Source organism: Miniopterus natalensis, chromosome 17, assembly GCF_054644295.1.
Source record: "Miniopterus natalensis isolate mMinNat1 chromosome 17, mMinNat1.hap1, whole genome shotgun sequence".
Classification (NCBI taxonomy): Eukaryota; Metazoa; Chordata; class Mammalia; order Chiroptera; family Miniopteridae; genus Miniopterus; species Miniopterus natalensis.
The window spans coordinates 44,921,550-44,936,716 of NC_142097.1; the positions used below are offsets into that span (position 1 = coordinate 44,921,550).

General features: G+C 55.7%; 1 protein-coding gene across 1 annotated transcript in view; it reads left to right on the forward strand.

Annotated features, from left to right (window-relative positions):
• Positions 1–15,167, forward strand: part of RPTOR (regulatory associated protein of MTOR complex 1) — a 98,368-nt gene that overhangs the window by 43,358 nt on the left and 39,843 nt on the right. Inside the window, exons 6-7 of the mRNA XM_016206316.2 lie at positions 2,135–2,310; positions 6,157–6,216. Coding sequence (XP_016061802.1) covers positions 2,135–2,310; positions 6,157–6,216 — 236 coding nt within the window. The remainder of the gene's footprint in view (positions 1–2,134; positions 2,311–6,156; positions 6,217–15,167) is intronic.

A 15,167-nucleotide genomic window follows, 5' to 3' on the forward strand; every position in this document is an offset into this window, starting at 1 on the left:
ACCAGACTCCACACACCAGCAGCACACGTGTCCATGAGTGTTCACAGGGAACACCGTGTCCTGGCCACGCAGCAGACCACAGGAGCAGTAACTGATTGAAGTGACACACAGTCTGCTCTTTGACCACGTGGAATCTACTGGTAACAGTCAACAGAGAAATCTCAGAAAGAATTAACAGAAGTCTCAAGGGAACTGACCAAAAAAATAGAAGTCTCAATTGAACTGAATTGAAACAGATACAATGTGTCGATATTGATCAGATGCAGCTAAAGCAAGGCAGGGGGAATTTAGGACGAAACCAGAGCCGGAAAAGAGGAAAAGGGCCAACCTCCGGATCCCTGGTCTTGTCTGTTCTGGCTGCTGTGACAGCACAGCTCCGACCGGGGGCTGATGGACAAGAGTCGTGTTCCCCACAGTCCTGGAGGCCGGCAGTCCAAGGTCAAGGTGCCGCGCGGTCGGGTGAGGGCGTTGCACTGGCTCACAGCCCAGGCCTCTCGCTTGGCCCTCACCTGGTGGGAGGGGTTGGGGCTCCACCCTCATGGCCCGAGCACCTTCCAAAGGCCCTGCCTCCTGACACCATCACCTTTGGGGGTTAGGGTTTCTGCATGTGCATTTTGGGGGGGGGGGGGACAGACATTCAGAGCACAGCACCACCTCCAGAGACCAGAAAAGGAAAGCAAAATAAACCCAGAGCAACCAGAAGGAAGAAAGTAACCATGAGAGGAGCAGAAATCATTGAAATTGAAAACAGGAAATCAGTAGAGAAAAATCAGTGAGGCCAGAAGTGGGATCTCAGAGATAATCAATGAAGCAGATAAACCTCTATCAAGACTGACAGACGGAGCCAGAGGAGAACCAGGGCCTGCAGCCTCTAGGTGAAAAATCAGGGGGTATGGTGGACAGCTTCAGCTGCGTAAGTCTGAGAACCTCAAAGTGGACCGATCCCTCCCGAGCCACACATACCGCCAGCCGAGGGAACCTGTGGTGAACCGTCCTGACACCACGGCAGAAATGGACATAGTCACCTGCAGGTGCCTGGAGAGGAAACCCACCGGCCCAGAGAGTTCATGGAAATTCCACCAGATGTTTAGAAGAATTAGCACCCATTTCACAGTCTCTTCCAGAAAACAGAAGGTGGGAGGGACACGCCGCAGGTCATTTTATGAGGTCGTGCTCACCCTGAGCCAGTGTGGACGCACCAAACAGAAGGAAAACCTCAAGCTGCAGGCCACTGCCCCACCAGCCAGGTGCAGGTCCCCACGAGCCGTCCAGCAGCTGTGAAGAGCTGTGCTCCGTGGCCACGTGGGGTTCATTCCAGGTGGGCGGGTCCCGCTCATGGTCAGAATGTCGATGTAACACCCTCCCAGCAGGTGACAGACGGGTCACGTAATCCTGTCAGTGAACCAGCACGAGAAAGCATCTGACAAAATCCAGCACCTTTCAGGAGTAAAAAACCCCTGAACTTCTCCCAGCTCGGGGACAGAGGGGAGCTAACTCAGCCTGTAGCTGAGAACACACAGTGTGGTGGACACGGGTGGTAAGGTGGGGAGCAGGTGGGACGATCTGGTCGTTCCCAGAGCAGAGGGCTTGCGCCTTTGTGGGCCCAGTGCCGGGTGGGGAGGACGGGGCGAGATAAGTGAAATGCGTTGGGGGGGGGCATTTGTCAGAGAGCGTCGTCTTACAGGGGTCGAGTGGGGCCCTGTTGTGTCTGGTCACCGTCTTGCCGCCACCCTGCTGCCCGCCTGTCTCCCGAGGAGAGGCCTGGCGTCCCTCCCCCTCTGTGGTCCCTGCCACTGGGTTACGGTAGGTTAAAGACTGAATTTTAAAATAAACAGTAAAACACCCTAAAAGCCCTGATGGGAAATGCACATAGATGATCGGAGTGTAAGGAAGGCCGCTGGCACAGCAAACCCGATTTCCCCGAGGCCGGGACTAGTGGTGTCGTCGGGGGACCTCGGGAATGGCAGCCTGGCAGCCGCGGTCCTTCCCCAGCAGGGGCCTCGGTGTTGCCGCCTCCATGCAAGGATCTGTCAGGAACCACAGTGTGAAGGGTCCCCCCCCTCCCGGTCCACTCCCAGCAGACTCCAGTGGGCACAATAGCATGTCACTCTCTCTCCTTCATGTCCTCCCCCAGGTCGCGGCCATCAACCCCAACCACCCACTGGCCCAGATGCCTCTGCCCCCGTCCATGAAGAACTGCATCCAGCTGGCTGCCTGCGAAGCCAGCGAGCTCCTGCCCATGATCCCCGACCTCCCAGCTGACCTCTTCACCTCCTGCCTCACCACCCCCATCAAAATCGCCCTGCGCTGGTGAGTGGCGCCCACCATATCCGCCTGTGACCCACACCCTGGGGCTTCCCACGGGTCCCAAATCACACGGGTCTGAGGAATCTGCCCGGTGTCACATGCTGGGTTTTGGACATGAACTTGGTTCCTGGGTGGGCACTGGGGTGTCCTTGGAGGTCTCGGGGCACCTGTGTCCTGGGGCAGCTGTGTGCGTGGTTTGCTGCAGTGAGCAGTGTCACAGATGGTGCCAAGGTTGGTCAGACCTGAAAGTGCTCTTGTCTTTGAAAAAAGGAAAAGTTATCATGAAAAGAGAAGTCATTTAGTTCTTTGCTGAGTTGAAGTATAATCTTCCAACTTATTGTGAGCTGTTAAAAAATACCTTTTTTTAACCACTGTTCCCTTTGCCCTCTCAACACCAACGTCTCTGTGTGTGGTTCTTTGGTGACGTCACAGCATGTCTCAGCCGCCAGAGCGGTGGGTAGAATTTGGTTAGAGATCTTCCCTGTGTGGCCCAGCGTGACCTGGCCCCTCTGCATGAGCCCAAGGTGGCTTCGGGGTGACTGCAGAGTCTGCTGGGTTATATAACCTGCTGGGTGCCCTCCTTGAAAAGGAGTTTTTCTCCCCAAACCAGACGGTGCGCTCCCACTGTCCCGTCTCCTGACGCGCACTCAATCAAGATGAATATGTCGACATGTTGTAGCAGCTCCTTTGAAAAGTGGGCACGAGAAGCCTGATTTATGCTGCTGAGAAGGATTGAAGTAGGCAGAGTGGCACGGTCGGCTGCCTCCTCCTGAGCCTGTCCTCGGGGTGCCAGGGGAGCGGGAGAGTGATGGTCCCCTGGCGAGTCCCTCAGCGACGAAGTCAGAAATGCTACGGGGCCCTCGGGGGTGGCTGAGGCCACTGGGGAAGAGGGGGCAGGAAGGGAGATGGGCAGGTGAGGGCCAGAGGTGAGGGCAGGCTGAGGGTGGGCACAGCACAGGCATATGGACAGAGGGAAGGGGAAAAAGAGGGTCCTTTATGGGACAGCAAACATGCTGTACAGGCAGAGAGTGGGTTTCAAGTGAGGACAGCATGTGCTCAGGGTGTGAGGAGACTCTGGAAGCAGGAGGGGAAATGAGCAGCGAGGAAGAAAGGCAGCGGGGACCCGGCTGGCGTGGCTCAGTGGTGGAGCATCAACCTAGGATCCAGGAGGTCGCGGTTCAATTCCTGGTCAGGACACACGCCTGGGTTGCGGGCTCAACGCCCAGCAGGGGGCGTGCAGGAGGCAGCTCATCATTGACGCTCGTCATTGATGTTTCTATCTCTCTTTCTCTCTCTCTCCCTCTCCCTTCCTCTCTCTGAAGTCAATAAAAACATATTTTAAAAAAAAAGAATGGCAGCAGGGGTGCTGTTGAAGGACAGGTTAGAGCCAAGTTGAGGGAGTCTCACCAGAGAGACAGGATTAAGTCTGATTCTCTAAGATGTTAATCGTGAAAAACCAGTGTATGCAAGTTTGGGTGTGTCGGAGACAACCCCCGGAAGAGGAGAGACAGAACGTTGTCTTCACGCAGAAGAAAGGTGTCTTCTCTGCAGAAGAAGATGGGAAAGAGCAAGGGAAGGAGGGCAGACAGGAAGCTGCCGACACGAGGCCGAGACGAGTTCCAAATAAAAGTGATGATGTGGCTGTAAATGAGTTGACTAACACGCACATGCACACACACGTATACATGTACACGGAGATGCACGTATACATGTACACACAGACACAGGTATACATGTACACAGAGACAGACACGTGTACACAGAGACACGTATACATGTATACACGTATACACGTGCACACAGAGATGCATGTATACACGTACACACATATACATGCACACAGACACATGTATACATGTACACACATATACATGCACACCAAGACGCACGTATACATGTACACAGACACCATAGACGGGCTCATGATAAAACATTGGGAGGCGCGAGCCTGCAGCTCAGTGAGAGAACAGTTAACTCTGGACGATGAGATGGGTTTCAGAGCTGCTTGATGACTTTCTATTAGGCTGCCTATTAATATAATTCATCATCTTAATAGGCAAATGGAGGAAAGTTATTTGATAAAATTAAAAATGAAGTTTAATAAAAACTACAACAAGAATAGCAGCGAGCTCCCTCTGCGTGAGAGAAATTTCTCTAGGCCAGCAGCCACCCCGCATTTCATTTATGCGGTTAGACCTGCGAGGGGGGGTTAGTTCATTCCTCCAGCTGCTCTGAAGTGTAGTTGGTGTGACAACTGGACAAGAAATGGAACGGAAGGAGTACATGTTCTAAGGAGAAGGCAGATCACAGTGTCTGTGTGTGATCTCAATTGCAGCTTTGCCAAAAAGCCAATGAGATGCTTTGGAAAACTGTTAGCAGAAACATGCATGTTCAGCAGTGGCCGTTACTGAATGAATGTGTCCATGCAGATCCCACGATGGAGCCGAGTGGCTGCCCCTGAGGACGGTGGGAGCAGACTTGAGGGACACACATGGCCTGCAGATTCTGTCGTGGACGAGTCCCTAATCCGGGGACGTCGTCTTGACTTTGTTCTTAAACTCAGGTCTGTGTCCCAGAGGCTCTTCATGTGCCCCTTTTACATTAAAAACAGCCAGCGAGGAAACGCTGGGGGAAAGCAGGTCTGACTCATAGCAGCGACAGACAGTGACAGGAACCAAACCAGCTGCGAGTGGCCTGGACACAGAACATTCACAGGACTTGACTGACAGGCAAGAGAAGGTTTGAATGAGCGGAGGGACTGGCCGGTGTCACGTGGTGAGGTCCAGTCGATTAGGGCTATACATCCCCCCTAGATTAAACCTTAAACGACACCACACGCAGAATGTCAAGGGCAGTAGGAAGAATCGGGGTGAGAACAGCCATGAAAATGGAAGAAAGGGGTTTGTGAAAGAAAGTCGCCCGGCTGGTGCGGGACGTGCCGCTGAAGGTGCAGCTGGAGAGGAGGCTGGTTCAGGCGGCGGAACAGCAGCTCCGGAGGCGCCTGTGCGGGAATCCTCACCGGAGAGACTCACTCAGTGCCAGGACCTGGGGCACGTGGCCAACCGTTAGAAACTTAAAACCCGATAAATTCCAAATATACTAAAGATTTAAGTGTAAAAAGGAAAACTCACGGGGAGTGGGTGGCCGGGAGCCAAGTCCTGCAGGGCCTTGGGCTGGGGAGGGGCCTGTGTGTCATCTGCCTTCGGGGGGCCTGCAGAGAGCTTTCAGCAGGTGAAGGGACCGGTCACGTTTCCTCTTTGAAAGGCTTGCTGTGGGTGCCGGGCGGAGAACTGATGGAGGAGGGACGGAGGGCAGGCGAGCGTGGGCGTAGAGACTGTTCTGGAAAATGGGAGAGGTGCCGGGGTTCCACCTCTGGCTGTGGCTTGAGGGGGGTGATTTCACCCCCCGCCCCCCTGAAGTAGCTGGAGACTTTTTTATTGTTAACAACTGGAGTGGGGTTGCTGCCGGCATCTAGTCGGGGCGGCTAGGATGCTGCCCCCACAACAGAGTGACCCGGCCCCAAGTGCCTGGCTCAGGAACCTGGTGCGACAACTGATGGCAGGAGGTGAGTGGTGTCAGGGTCTGTGTGACCAACGCAAAGCAGACGGGACTCGCCGCTGTTCGGAGCTGTCCTGTCGGATACAGAGAACCCATCAGAGCTCCCACCAGCACCAAGCAGTGGGCACGGAATAGTGCCAGCTGCTCCGCTTATGACGCAGCTCCTAACATCCAGTCTGTGGGATCATGCGCCGTTGGTTCTTTTGACTTTGCCTGCCGCTTGGCTTCCCCTGCCGGACGGTGACGTTTTCCCCGAGCGCCACGGGTGGCTGACTCTCTGCTCTCCCGCAGGTTCTGTATGCAGAAGTGTGTCAGCCTGGTGCCCGGAGTCACGCTGGACCTGATAGAGAAGTAAGTGGGGCTCCGTGCCCGGCCTCCGCTCTGGGGCTTCTCCACTCCCGTGCTCAGTACTTCCCCTGCGCAGGGATTGTCTGCTTCCCTGGGGTGTTCTGTTCTCTGATTGAGGCCGTGTGTGCCCAGTGCAGGACATAGCTCGGTGTGGGATCGGATCAAAGAAAGGGATCAACATCTGGATCCTCCTGATCACTTAACACTCCGACCCTGAGCCGGAACAGACATGGACCCCCACGTGCAAACCACCTACCTGGTCCTGGGGCAGCCGCAGGGCAGAGCTAGGCTTCTGCCGACCCCACCTGCCCATTCTGTGTTCTGCCTTAGGGCAGGTGCGAGGTCCAGGCAGGCCGCCCCCATGGCCCCTTCACATTGTGTGGCCTCTGCGCACCCTGGTCACTGGGCAGGCCCGTCCGCCTCGGGTCGGGAGCCTCCCAGGGTCTGGGTGCCGCCTCCTGACCTGCGCTTGGCCTGCATTTTTGTGTGTGGCTCCTTGGACTTGTCCCAACTCGTGCAGCGGGTTGTCCTCAGACACTGCTCTGGACCCCCTGCTTCTGGAATTGGCATAGAGGTCGGTTTTCTAAGTCTTGAGATGCAAAATGGTGCGTTAAAACAGCTGAGGGTTTCCATGGGTTAAAACAGTTAAGGCAGGTCAGAAGAGCAAATCCACCTCTGGGTCCCTCCTGGCGTGCCGCCCAGGAGCCCAGGGACATGCAGGTGTGTCACCTTGAGTTCCATCGACGGGACCCAGTGGTCGGCCGCAAACGTTATGCTCCAGGAGCAGCGCTTGCCGGCTCTCGGCAGGTCGTGAGCGGTGGTGAGTCTGGTGACAGATGGGGCTACACATGCGTCCAAACCACCTATAGACGCTGAACACACAGTGCGATCCTCCAGAAACGTCCCGCGGAAAAGAGTTTAAATCTAAGAAAACACCAGGTCCGCCTGGTCAGCCCCTGCGTCTAGTTCAGTTCTCTGGCAAGGTTTCAGGGTCCAGTAGGCCACCCTGCTTGCCAGTCGGTGCTGGGCGCTGTCCTGTCTTCATTTCCCTGCATTTCTGAGTCAGGACTGCTCTGCCCCCTGCCCCGTGGGTTGTCTTACACATGTAATTTCTCAAACTGTGTCCATTAAGATTTCAGCAAAGCTGCATTTTATCCTGCGCTGCTTCTTGCCTGCTCAGACCTTCCCTACAGGGTTTTACGTTTTGTTGATGTTTGATTTTTGCCTCCTGGTGACCTGGCACATGCAGGGCTGTGCTGTCCCTCTCCTCCAGTTTTACTGACGAGGAGCCTGGTGTGCAGTGTGCTCAGCCTCCCGGTGGCGTTTCCCCCGCAGCAGCTGGCTGGTCGGGCCATGTCCCTGGGGTCCTCCCCACACACAGGCCCTTCCTTCCCCCAGACGGTGGTTGGGACAACTGGCTCCCATCCTGTCACTGTCCCAGTTTCAGAATGTGAGCAGCAACTTGATACCCTAACTGTGCTCCACAAAAGAAAAGATTGGTAGCCTGGGCCTCATCACAACTTAAAATGCTTATTCTCTGAAAGACACAGCTCAGAGCCGAAAGACAAGCTATGGCCTTGGGGACGTTTGCAAATCACACAGCTGAGAAAGGACCTGTATCCAGAATGTATGAAGGATCTAACCCCCAAAATAAGAAGAAAGCAACTCAGTTAAAAAATGGGCAAAAGACGTGAAGAGACTGTACAGGGGACTTAGGGCCAGAGAGCACGTGAAAAGGTGTGGGAAGGCCCGGCGGGCAGCGGCCGTGCGTCCCCCTGCTTCCAACGCGAGGTTAATTTCACCAGTTGACTGAAAAGAAAGGCTGCTGCCCTGTTTTTAATTTAGAGTTTTGTTCCGGGGCGCCGGCCGTCTAGAACATGTCAGCCAGCAGGTTTGAGTCTGTGGCTCTGAGCTCGGCTGATCCCACCCGCCCGCCCGCCCGTGTGTGGCGGTCTCCCGGGGGCCGCGCTCTCTGTGCACAGAGACTGTTCCTGGAGAAATGTCTCATTATTTTCACCCACTTTATTATCACTTTCTGGAGATTTTTTTCTTAAAATATGCAGCTCTTGGTTCCAGCTCCTACACCCTGCGGTGGTTTGGTCTGCACTCCCCGGGTTGGGGCCGCTAGGGCTCCTTTCGGGCACATGACTAACTCGCCGTAACATCAGCTTAGGACGCAGTCAGAGCCACACAAAAGATGGAAATCTTTAATAGGGTGAGAGATTTTAATAAAATGGTTGTGCAATGCTGGCAGAGCTGTCAGAGTGGTTACGGGTGAGATCTCAGTCCGGGGGTTAGCCGGTGAAGCCGGTGACACTCCCACATGTCCCCATGTAGTTCTCTGCCCCGAGGACCATGGACTCCTAGCCCCGTGACCACATCTGCATGGAGCTGATGGCACAGTCGTGTGGCCATCCCTGTCCTGTCTCCCGTCTCCCAGGTGGGACACACATGGCCATCGCCTGCAGACCTGTGGGGACCTCACATGGCGTCCAGGGAGTTCATGTGCGAGGGATTATGGGTCCAGGTTAGTTGGCGGGATGGCTCATTTTTAATACAAGGACCCAACCAAACAGAAACCAGCTCTTTTGCTCAGTTCCTTGGTCCTATTTAATTACTTCTGGGCCACTCCATATCCCTGATCGCTGGGTTTGGGAGGGGACCCCGTCTGCCAGGAAACACCCAGGGGAGTGTTTCCGCACTATCCAGAGCCTGGGAGCTGTGCGGACGCTGTAAACAGATGTGGGGCCTCCTGGCGATGGTAAACACCCCTTAGCTGGGCTGTCGTGCGGAGCCCCCCGACTCTGCCCGTGGAAGGATCTGAGCACTGACTCTGCAATTTATCCCTCTTCTCAGCTCACCACACGGACTTTCCCCATTGAGCACTTCTGTCCCCTCCGGGTGTGAAGGGGTCACTGTCCCCACCTGACCAGAGTGACCAGTCATAACCCAGAGGTGGAACAGAGCACACGGGCCTGTGTCACTAGGTTTACGTCCTGTAGCATCAGTGACCTGCAGGAGATAAGAATAATGTCCCGTCCTCTGCCCACCGCTTCCCTTTGGGCCCTGCAGGCTCAGAGCTCGGCTGGGACTGTGGGCATTTGCTGCCAGGGCATCGGCCCTGCTGGCTGTGCACAGGTGGCTTTGTGCCCAGGCCCCGGATACCCTGTGCTCACCCCTGCCGGCCTCGACCCCCCGTCACGTGTGCAAAATGTGTTGTTCAGAGCCTCCACCTGAGACCGAGAGGAGATGAGACTGGGTGTGTGTAGTGTGTGTGTCTGTGCGTGGGGGTGCATGGTGTGTGTCTGTGGGTGTGTGTGTCTCTGTGTATCTGTGGTGTGTGTGGGGTGTGCGTGTGTGAGTCTGTGTGTGTCTGTGTGGGGTGTGTGTGAGTCTGTGTGTGAGTGTGTGTGTGTGCCTGTGGTGTATGTCTGTGTGTGTGTGTGAGCCTGTGGGGTGTGTGCCTGTGGGGTGTGTGTGTGTGAGATATAATTATTTAGCAATCTTTAAAGCTGCGGAAGGAGTTTGTGTTCCAATTAAGCTGCAGTGTCTGGAGTAAATTACAGTGAACCTTCCTCCAGCCCCGATGTCTAATTATCTCTGCGAGCCTCGCAGAGAGTGGCAGAAGATCCGTGCGTGGGAATTAAGGGACATTTTTCAGCTCTGAAACAGGGTAACGAAACACTTAAGCGGAGCTGAAAATACGGGTGCTCAGAGGCTCCGGGGAGTCAGAGACACTGAGCCGATTCCGCAGGGCTGTTAGTGTGCTGACGGCTGCAGGCGTGGAGTGTACCAGGAATTATTCATAATTAACATCTACTGTGTAAACAGCTTATTTTAAACAGCTCACAGCCCAGTGTCTGCAAGGCAGTGAGTGAGGTGTCCCCCCCTTGGCGCTCCAGAGGCTGGGAGCCTGTCCTGCCGTGGGTTCCACGTTGGCTCTGGCTCTGGCGCTGCAGCGTTCCGTTGGCGTAGATGTGGCCCCGTCCCTGAGCGTCCTGGTCCCCAGGAGTCCTGGGGCTGCCTCGAGGAGAAGGGAAACTGGTGCTCGAGAGTAGAGAGCAGTTCATGGTTCTTGTGGTTGAGAATTATAACAAGGAACATTAATGAGCACCTACTGTGCGCCAGGTGCTGTGCGAGGGCTTTACCCATGTTAGCTTTCCCAGTCCTGGCTGGAGCCTTTCAAAGGGAGGAAACCGAGGCAGGGAGCAGGCGAGTAGCCCGCCCAGTGTCTCCCTGGATGGCGGCTGGAGCAGGGGTTTTGCCAGGCAGACTCGCTGGGGCTGTTTTAGACGGAAAGTGGGAAAGCAGCTGGGAGGCAGCGGGAGAGGGTGAGTGATGGCCGAGTGCGGCCTCTGCCATGGAGCCCACTGGCCGCCCACAGCTCGTCCTGGGCGCTGTCCCAGGGCCAGGATGTGAGGGGACCAGGTCCCACCAGGCTTGTCCTGATGAGCCAGTGTGAGGGGGCCCAGCTTGGACATGAAATTGGGGATGAGGTGAGAGCATGAGGTTTCAGGGCCCCCCCGGGCGCCCACACACGCTCAGGCAGCTTCGGTTTCCTTTACAGTGGGATCAGCATCCCAGCCTCTGTCGTCAGAACAAAGGCCCACACAGCAGGCCCTGGTCGTCACAGCTGTGGCACTGGTTCCACCTCCTGGAGCCTGAGGAGCCGTGTGTCTGACGGAGGCGGCTCTGTCATTGCAGGCGGCTTCGGGGGCAGGGGGCTGCGGGGAGCTCCACAGCTCACTGGGCACTGGGCTTGGCCCTCCTGGGAGCTTGTCCCCGAGAGGACAGCTGGGTGCTCACACAGCACTCACGTGCCTGTGCAGGTGGGGGTGTCCTTCACCCCTCCTCCAACCAGCAGCACCGCCACCGTGGGGTGCCTGTACCAACCGAGCAGGACCGTCGGCCCCCCGTCCTTTCTCTGAGCTGCTGTCCAGTCCAGCTCCATGTGCGCCCCTCCTCGCAGCCCCGTGCTGGCTGTTGCATTCCCGGGAGGTGGGGGGACAGGGTCACTGAGCAGCCCTCCCTCCGGTTTCTACATGTGCATGACCTGGGTCCCCCCGTCCCTTAATTGGCACTTTCGGTCATCGGCACTGACACGGGCCGGGTGCCCAGTCGCCTCCCAGAGCAGGACTCAGCTCTGGGGAGCACGTCACCTTCTGACCTGGAGACGACAGGCCGCGTGTGAAGTGCTAGTGCTGGTGGTGGCTCTGCTGTTCTCAGCTCCGCGCACTCGGGTGGCACATGTCCCCAGACCTCTGTTCAGCACGTTTGCTGAGGGCTCTGCTGGGCGCTGGGTGGTCACAGCCCGGTCAGAGCCCTTCCTCTCACTGACCCGACGTTCTCTTCGGGAGAAAGAAACATCACCTGGTTTAATTTACGTTAAATAAGCTCATTGACCAAGCCCGTCTTCTCTCTGATCCTGCATCTTGATCTCCCTGGGAGCTCCCCCTGCAGCCTCAGGGCTCCTTCCCCTGCCGCCCTGGGATGTCTGGCTCGGGGGATCGCCGCAGTTTGTCATTCTGCAATAAAGTCAATAAAAGGCAGATTATCTCCGGTGTTGTATTAACTCCTGTTCACCAGTGAGCCATGGAAACATCACTCCTTTTCCTTCAGAATTTAAAACTACATTTTTCTGCATTTGCTCCACAAGTGAAGAGGAGCATTTCTGTTCTGTGGGAGCTGAAGGAGAGAGCGGCCGGGGCTGCAGCAGGCCACGCAGACCCTTCCGTTCAGAGGCTTACTGCAGAGTTGAAAGATCATTAGGCGACACGCTGCCTGGGTAGGTGGTTAAAAGTCAGTCAGCTCGTTGAGAGTGAGAATTATATGATTTTGAAATCTCTGAATCTCGGGTGCACCACCCAACATTTCGATCACCCTGAGTCCGTACCCTGGAGAAACCGACAGGAGCTTCATTTAATCCATGTCTGTCAGGCTGCGGGGTCCTGGTTGGGGATCAGTCTGCACGTTTTCACCAGGATGGAAAATGTTTTATTTCCTAGTAACACGAATGCCCTCCAGTTCTGTGTTTGAATGTGTGTGTTTACATGGGGGTGTATGTCGCCAGGCGAACTGCGTTTCTTGCTGGAGTTGTGTCCACGGGGGCCCTGGACGTGCTGACACCCTACGTGTCCGTCCATTTCGTCAGTGGTGCCGTTAGCACTCAGGTCTCCCTCCCGTCTGTCGTCCCGAACCCCTGACCTGCTGCAGCCCGACACCTGGCTTCCTGGAACCTGCGCCCTTGCTGGAGACGTTGCTGATACGTCTCCTCAAGTCCTCTCTTGTTGTTCAAGAAGGAACTTTGACAGTTTGCTGCCACTTGGCTTTCGGTTGGAGGCCCATGTCCCCTTCTGACCTCGGGCTTTGCCCTGCAGACCTGCAGGAGGGTGGGTCACATAACTGGTCCCCTGCCTGTTGGGACAAATCGCACCTTTTGTCATCCAGAAATGTCACTCCCCGTGTCGGATGAGGCCGTTGCCACAGCGTCCCTCCGGGGACAGTGGCATGGCCGTGCGGCGTCCCCCGGTCACTGTTTCCGCCCTTACGTACGCGTGAGCAGGTGTCCTGACGTGTGCTCTGTACCTTTACATAGTATATTCAGGGTGCATCTCTTTATTAGCAGAATACCCTTGACTTTTGTCACGTTAAGTCCAGACTGAAAGCCGCGAACCTGAGGCGAAGTGCCTGGCCTTTCTGTGCTTGCGTAGCAGTGGGCCTTCGGTTAAAGCCGTCAGCTCCTGCTGTCTTGGTCCTTCCCCGTCTCTTTCTAGCTGCCTGCGCTCTCCTTCCTGCCCCCTTTGGGCTGGTTTAGCAGTTTCACTGCTCCCTTCTCCCCTCTGGCGGCCCTTGAGCTGTGTCCCCCTGCACTGGGATGGCCGCGTACAGCAGTGGCTGCTGCGAAGGGCCAGGCGGTGCCCGCTGGCGGCTCCGAGGGCCACGCAAAGTCTCGTCGTCAAAAGGATAGACCGTTCCCTGTGGGCCGTACAGACGCGTAGGCCGCCCGCTGGAGTTGGCCCTCAGGCGGTGGCTCTGGGCCCCGGCTTCTTAAAGGCTAATGCAAGGTAGTCCCTTTCCACTCGCCAGGTGGTGCAGGGGCCTTAGACTGAGCACTAAGCAGGCTCGTCGTCTTAGGCGTCCTCAGTGCCGCGTGGTTGCCTGGATGCAGTCACCGCAGGTTAAATGTTCATCGCTTGCAAATATTTTGTTTAATTAATTTCAGTTTTTAACTTGTTTAATCAACAGCAGGTAGAAATGCTATTGCTTTTTTAATAAAAACCCCATTTCCTGTGACCTCGCTGAACTCTCTGGATAGTTCTAATAGCTGTTTTGTAGGCTCCTTAGGGTCTTCTCTGTGTCGTCCGTAAGTAGTTTTCCGTCTCCCTCTCCCATCTTTATGTCTTTGTTCCTTTTTCTTGCTTTATTGTGCTGGCTGCTGCCTCCAGCGCAGTGTTAAATAGAAGAGATGCAGCTGGGCGCCCAACCCTGCTCTCCGCTGAGGAAACGTTTTATCTTTTCTCAGTGAGTGTCACGTGAGCTGTGAATTTTTCGTAGATGTACTTTATCAGGCTGAGAAAGTTCCCTTCTGTACTTAGTTTCCTCAGAGACAGGCTTTATTTTATAGTTTCCAACTCTCTGCCAAAGTTTCCAGCCTATTCTTCAGTTCATTGAACACATCAAGTGAGATTATCATAAAATCTCTGATTTTGCCCGGCGGGCGTGGCTCAGCAGCTGAGCATCGACCCGGGATCCAGGCGATCGGGGTTCGATTCCCGGTCAGGGCCCAGGCCCAGGTTGGGGCTCGATCCCCAGTCGGGGGCATGCAGGAGGCAGCCAGTCAATGACTCTCACCATTGATGTTTCTCTCTCTCTCTCCCTCTCCCTTCCTCTCTCTGAAATCAATAAAGACATATTTAAAAAAAAAAAAAAATCTCTGATTTTGCTGTTATCAAAGTCCTCTGCAGTCTTTCTCTTGTCAGTTGTTTATCTTGGTTTCGAGCGTACACTTAAGTCCCCAGTAAGTGCCTGTTTGTTTTTGATTGAATGCTATGAATTGAACGTGGAAATTCGGAGCCTTGGGGTGAGTGGGCGCTGTGAGGTCTGAGCTATTTCCAGCCCCCCTCCGAGTCCCAGCTCAGAGCCCAGGGGTGGTATCAGAGCTCCCTCTCCTTGGCAGCCCCTCAGCTCCAGTTTGTTCTCCAGCCCAGGAGGCTGCCGGCTCGGCCCATTTCTCTGCCTCTGGGTCCTGCTTTGGGAGCCGCCAGGTTCAAACCTGGGGCTTCCATCTCGCCTGGCCAGCCCGGCAGGGGCTTCAGAGAGGTTCCACACACAGCCCGTCTGCTTGCTCCCCGCAGGAGGAGGGGGAGTCACCTAGGGCCCCACTGCCAGAAGGGAACCCAGGACGTCATCCGGGCCTTGGAGATGAACCCACCCACACACTGGGGTTTCAGGGGTTACTCAGGGCCCTGCCTACTCAGCCCTCCGGGTGGCATCACAACAGCTGAGTTAGTGACGAGATCTGCACAGGCTTTCTCCCCATGTTCCCTCCCGTCTTCCTGTGAGGAGGCAGGCACAGTCCTGCGTCCAGGTGAGGGGAGACGCCTCCTCCGCTCACGCCCCAGACCCCCGGGGACGCACCTCACACTCTACAGACGCAGATCCGTGCACGCTGAGTGGACGTCGCGTCCTCACCTGAAGCCTGCCAGAGGCTGGAGCAGCAGGGCCTGCAGGCAGGGGACTCAGATGACACTGAGAGCGTGGGTTCTGCACAATTTTGAGTAGAGAGATCACAAGAGACTGATGGACGTGTGGCTTGGTTTGGCTCCTGAGAATGTCGGCAAATGAAGAAATGTTCTCACAAGACGTGCTGGCGAGTGTGGTGCCTACGTGAAGACTGAGGTGTGTGTGCTCTGTGAACGTGTGTGTGTCTGGCTCTGGGGCAGCACCCACCAGTT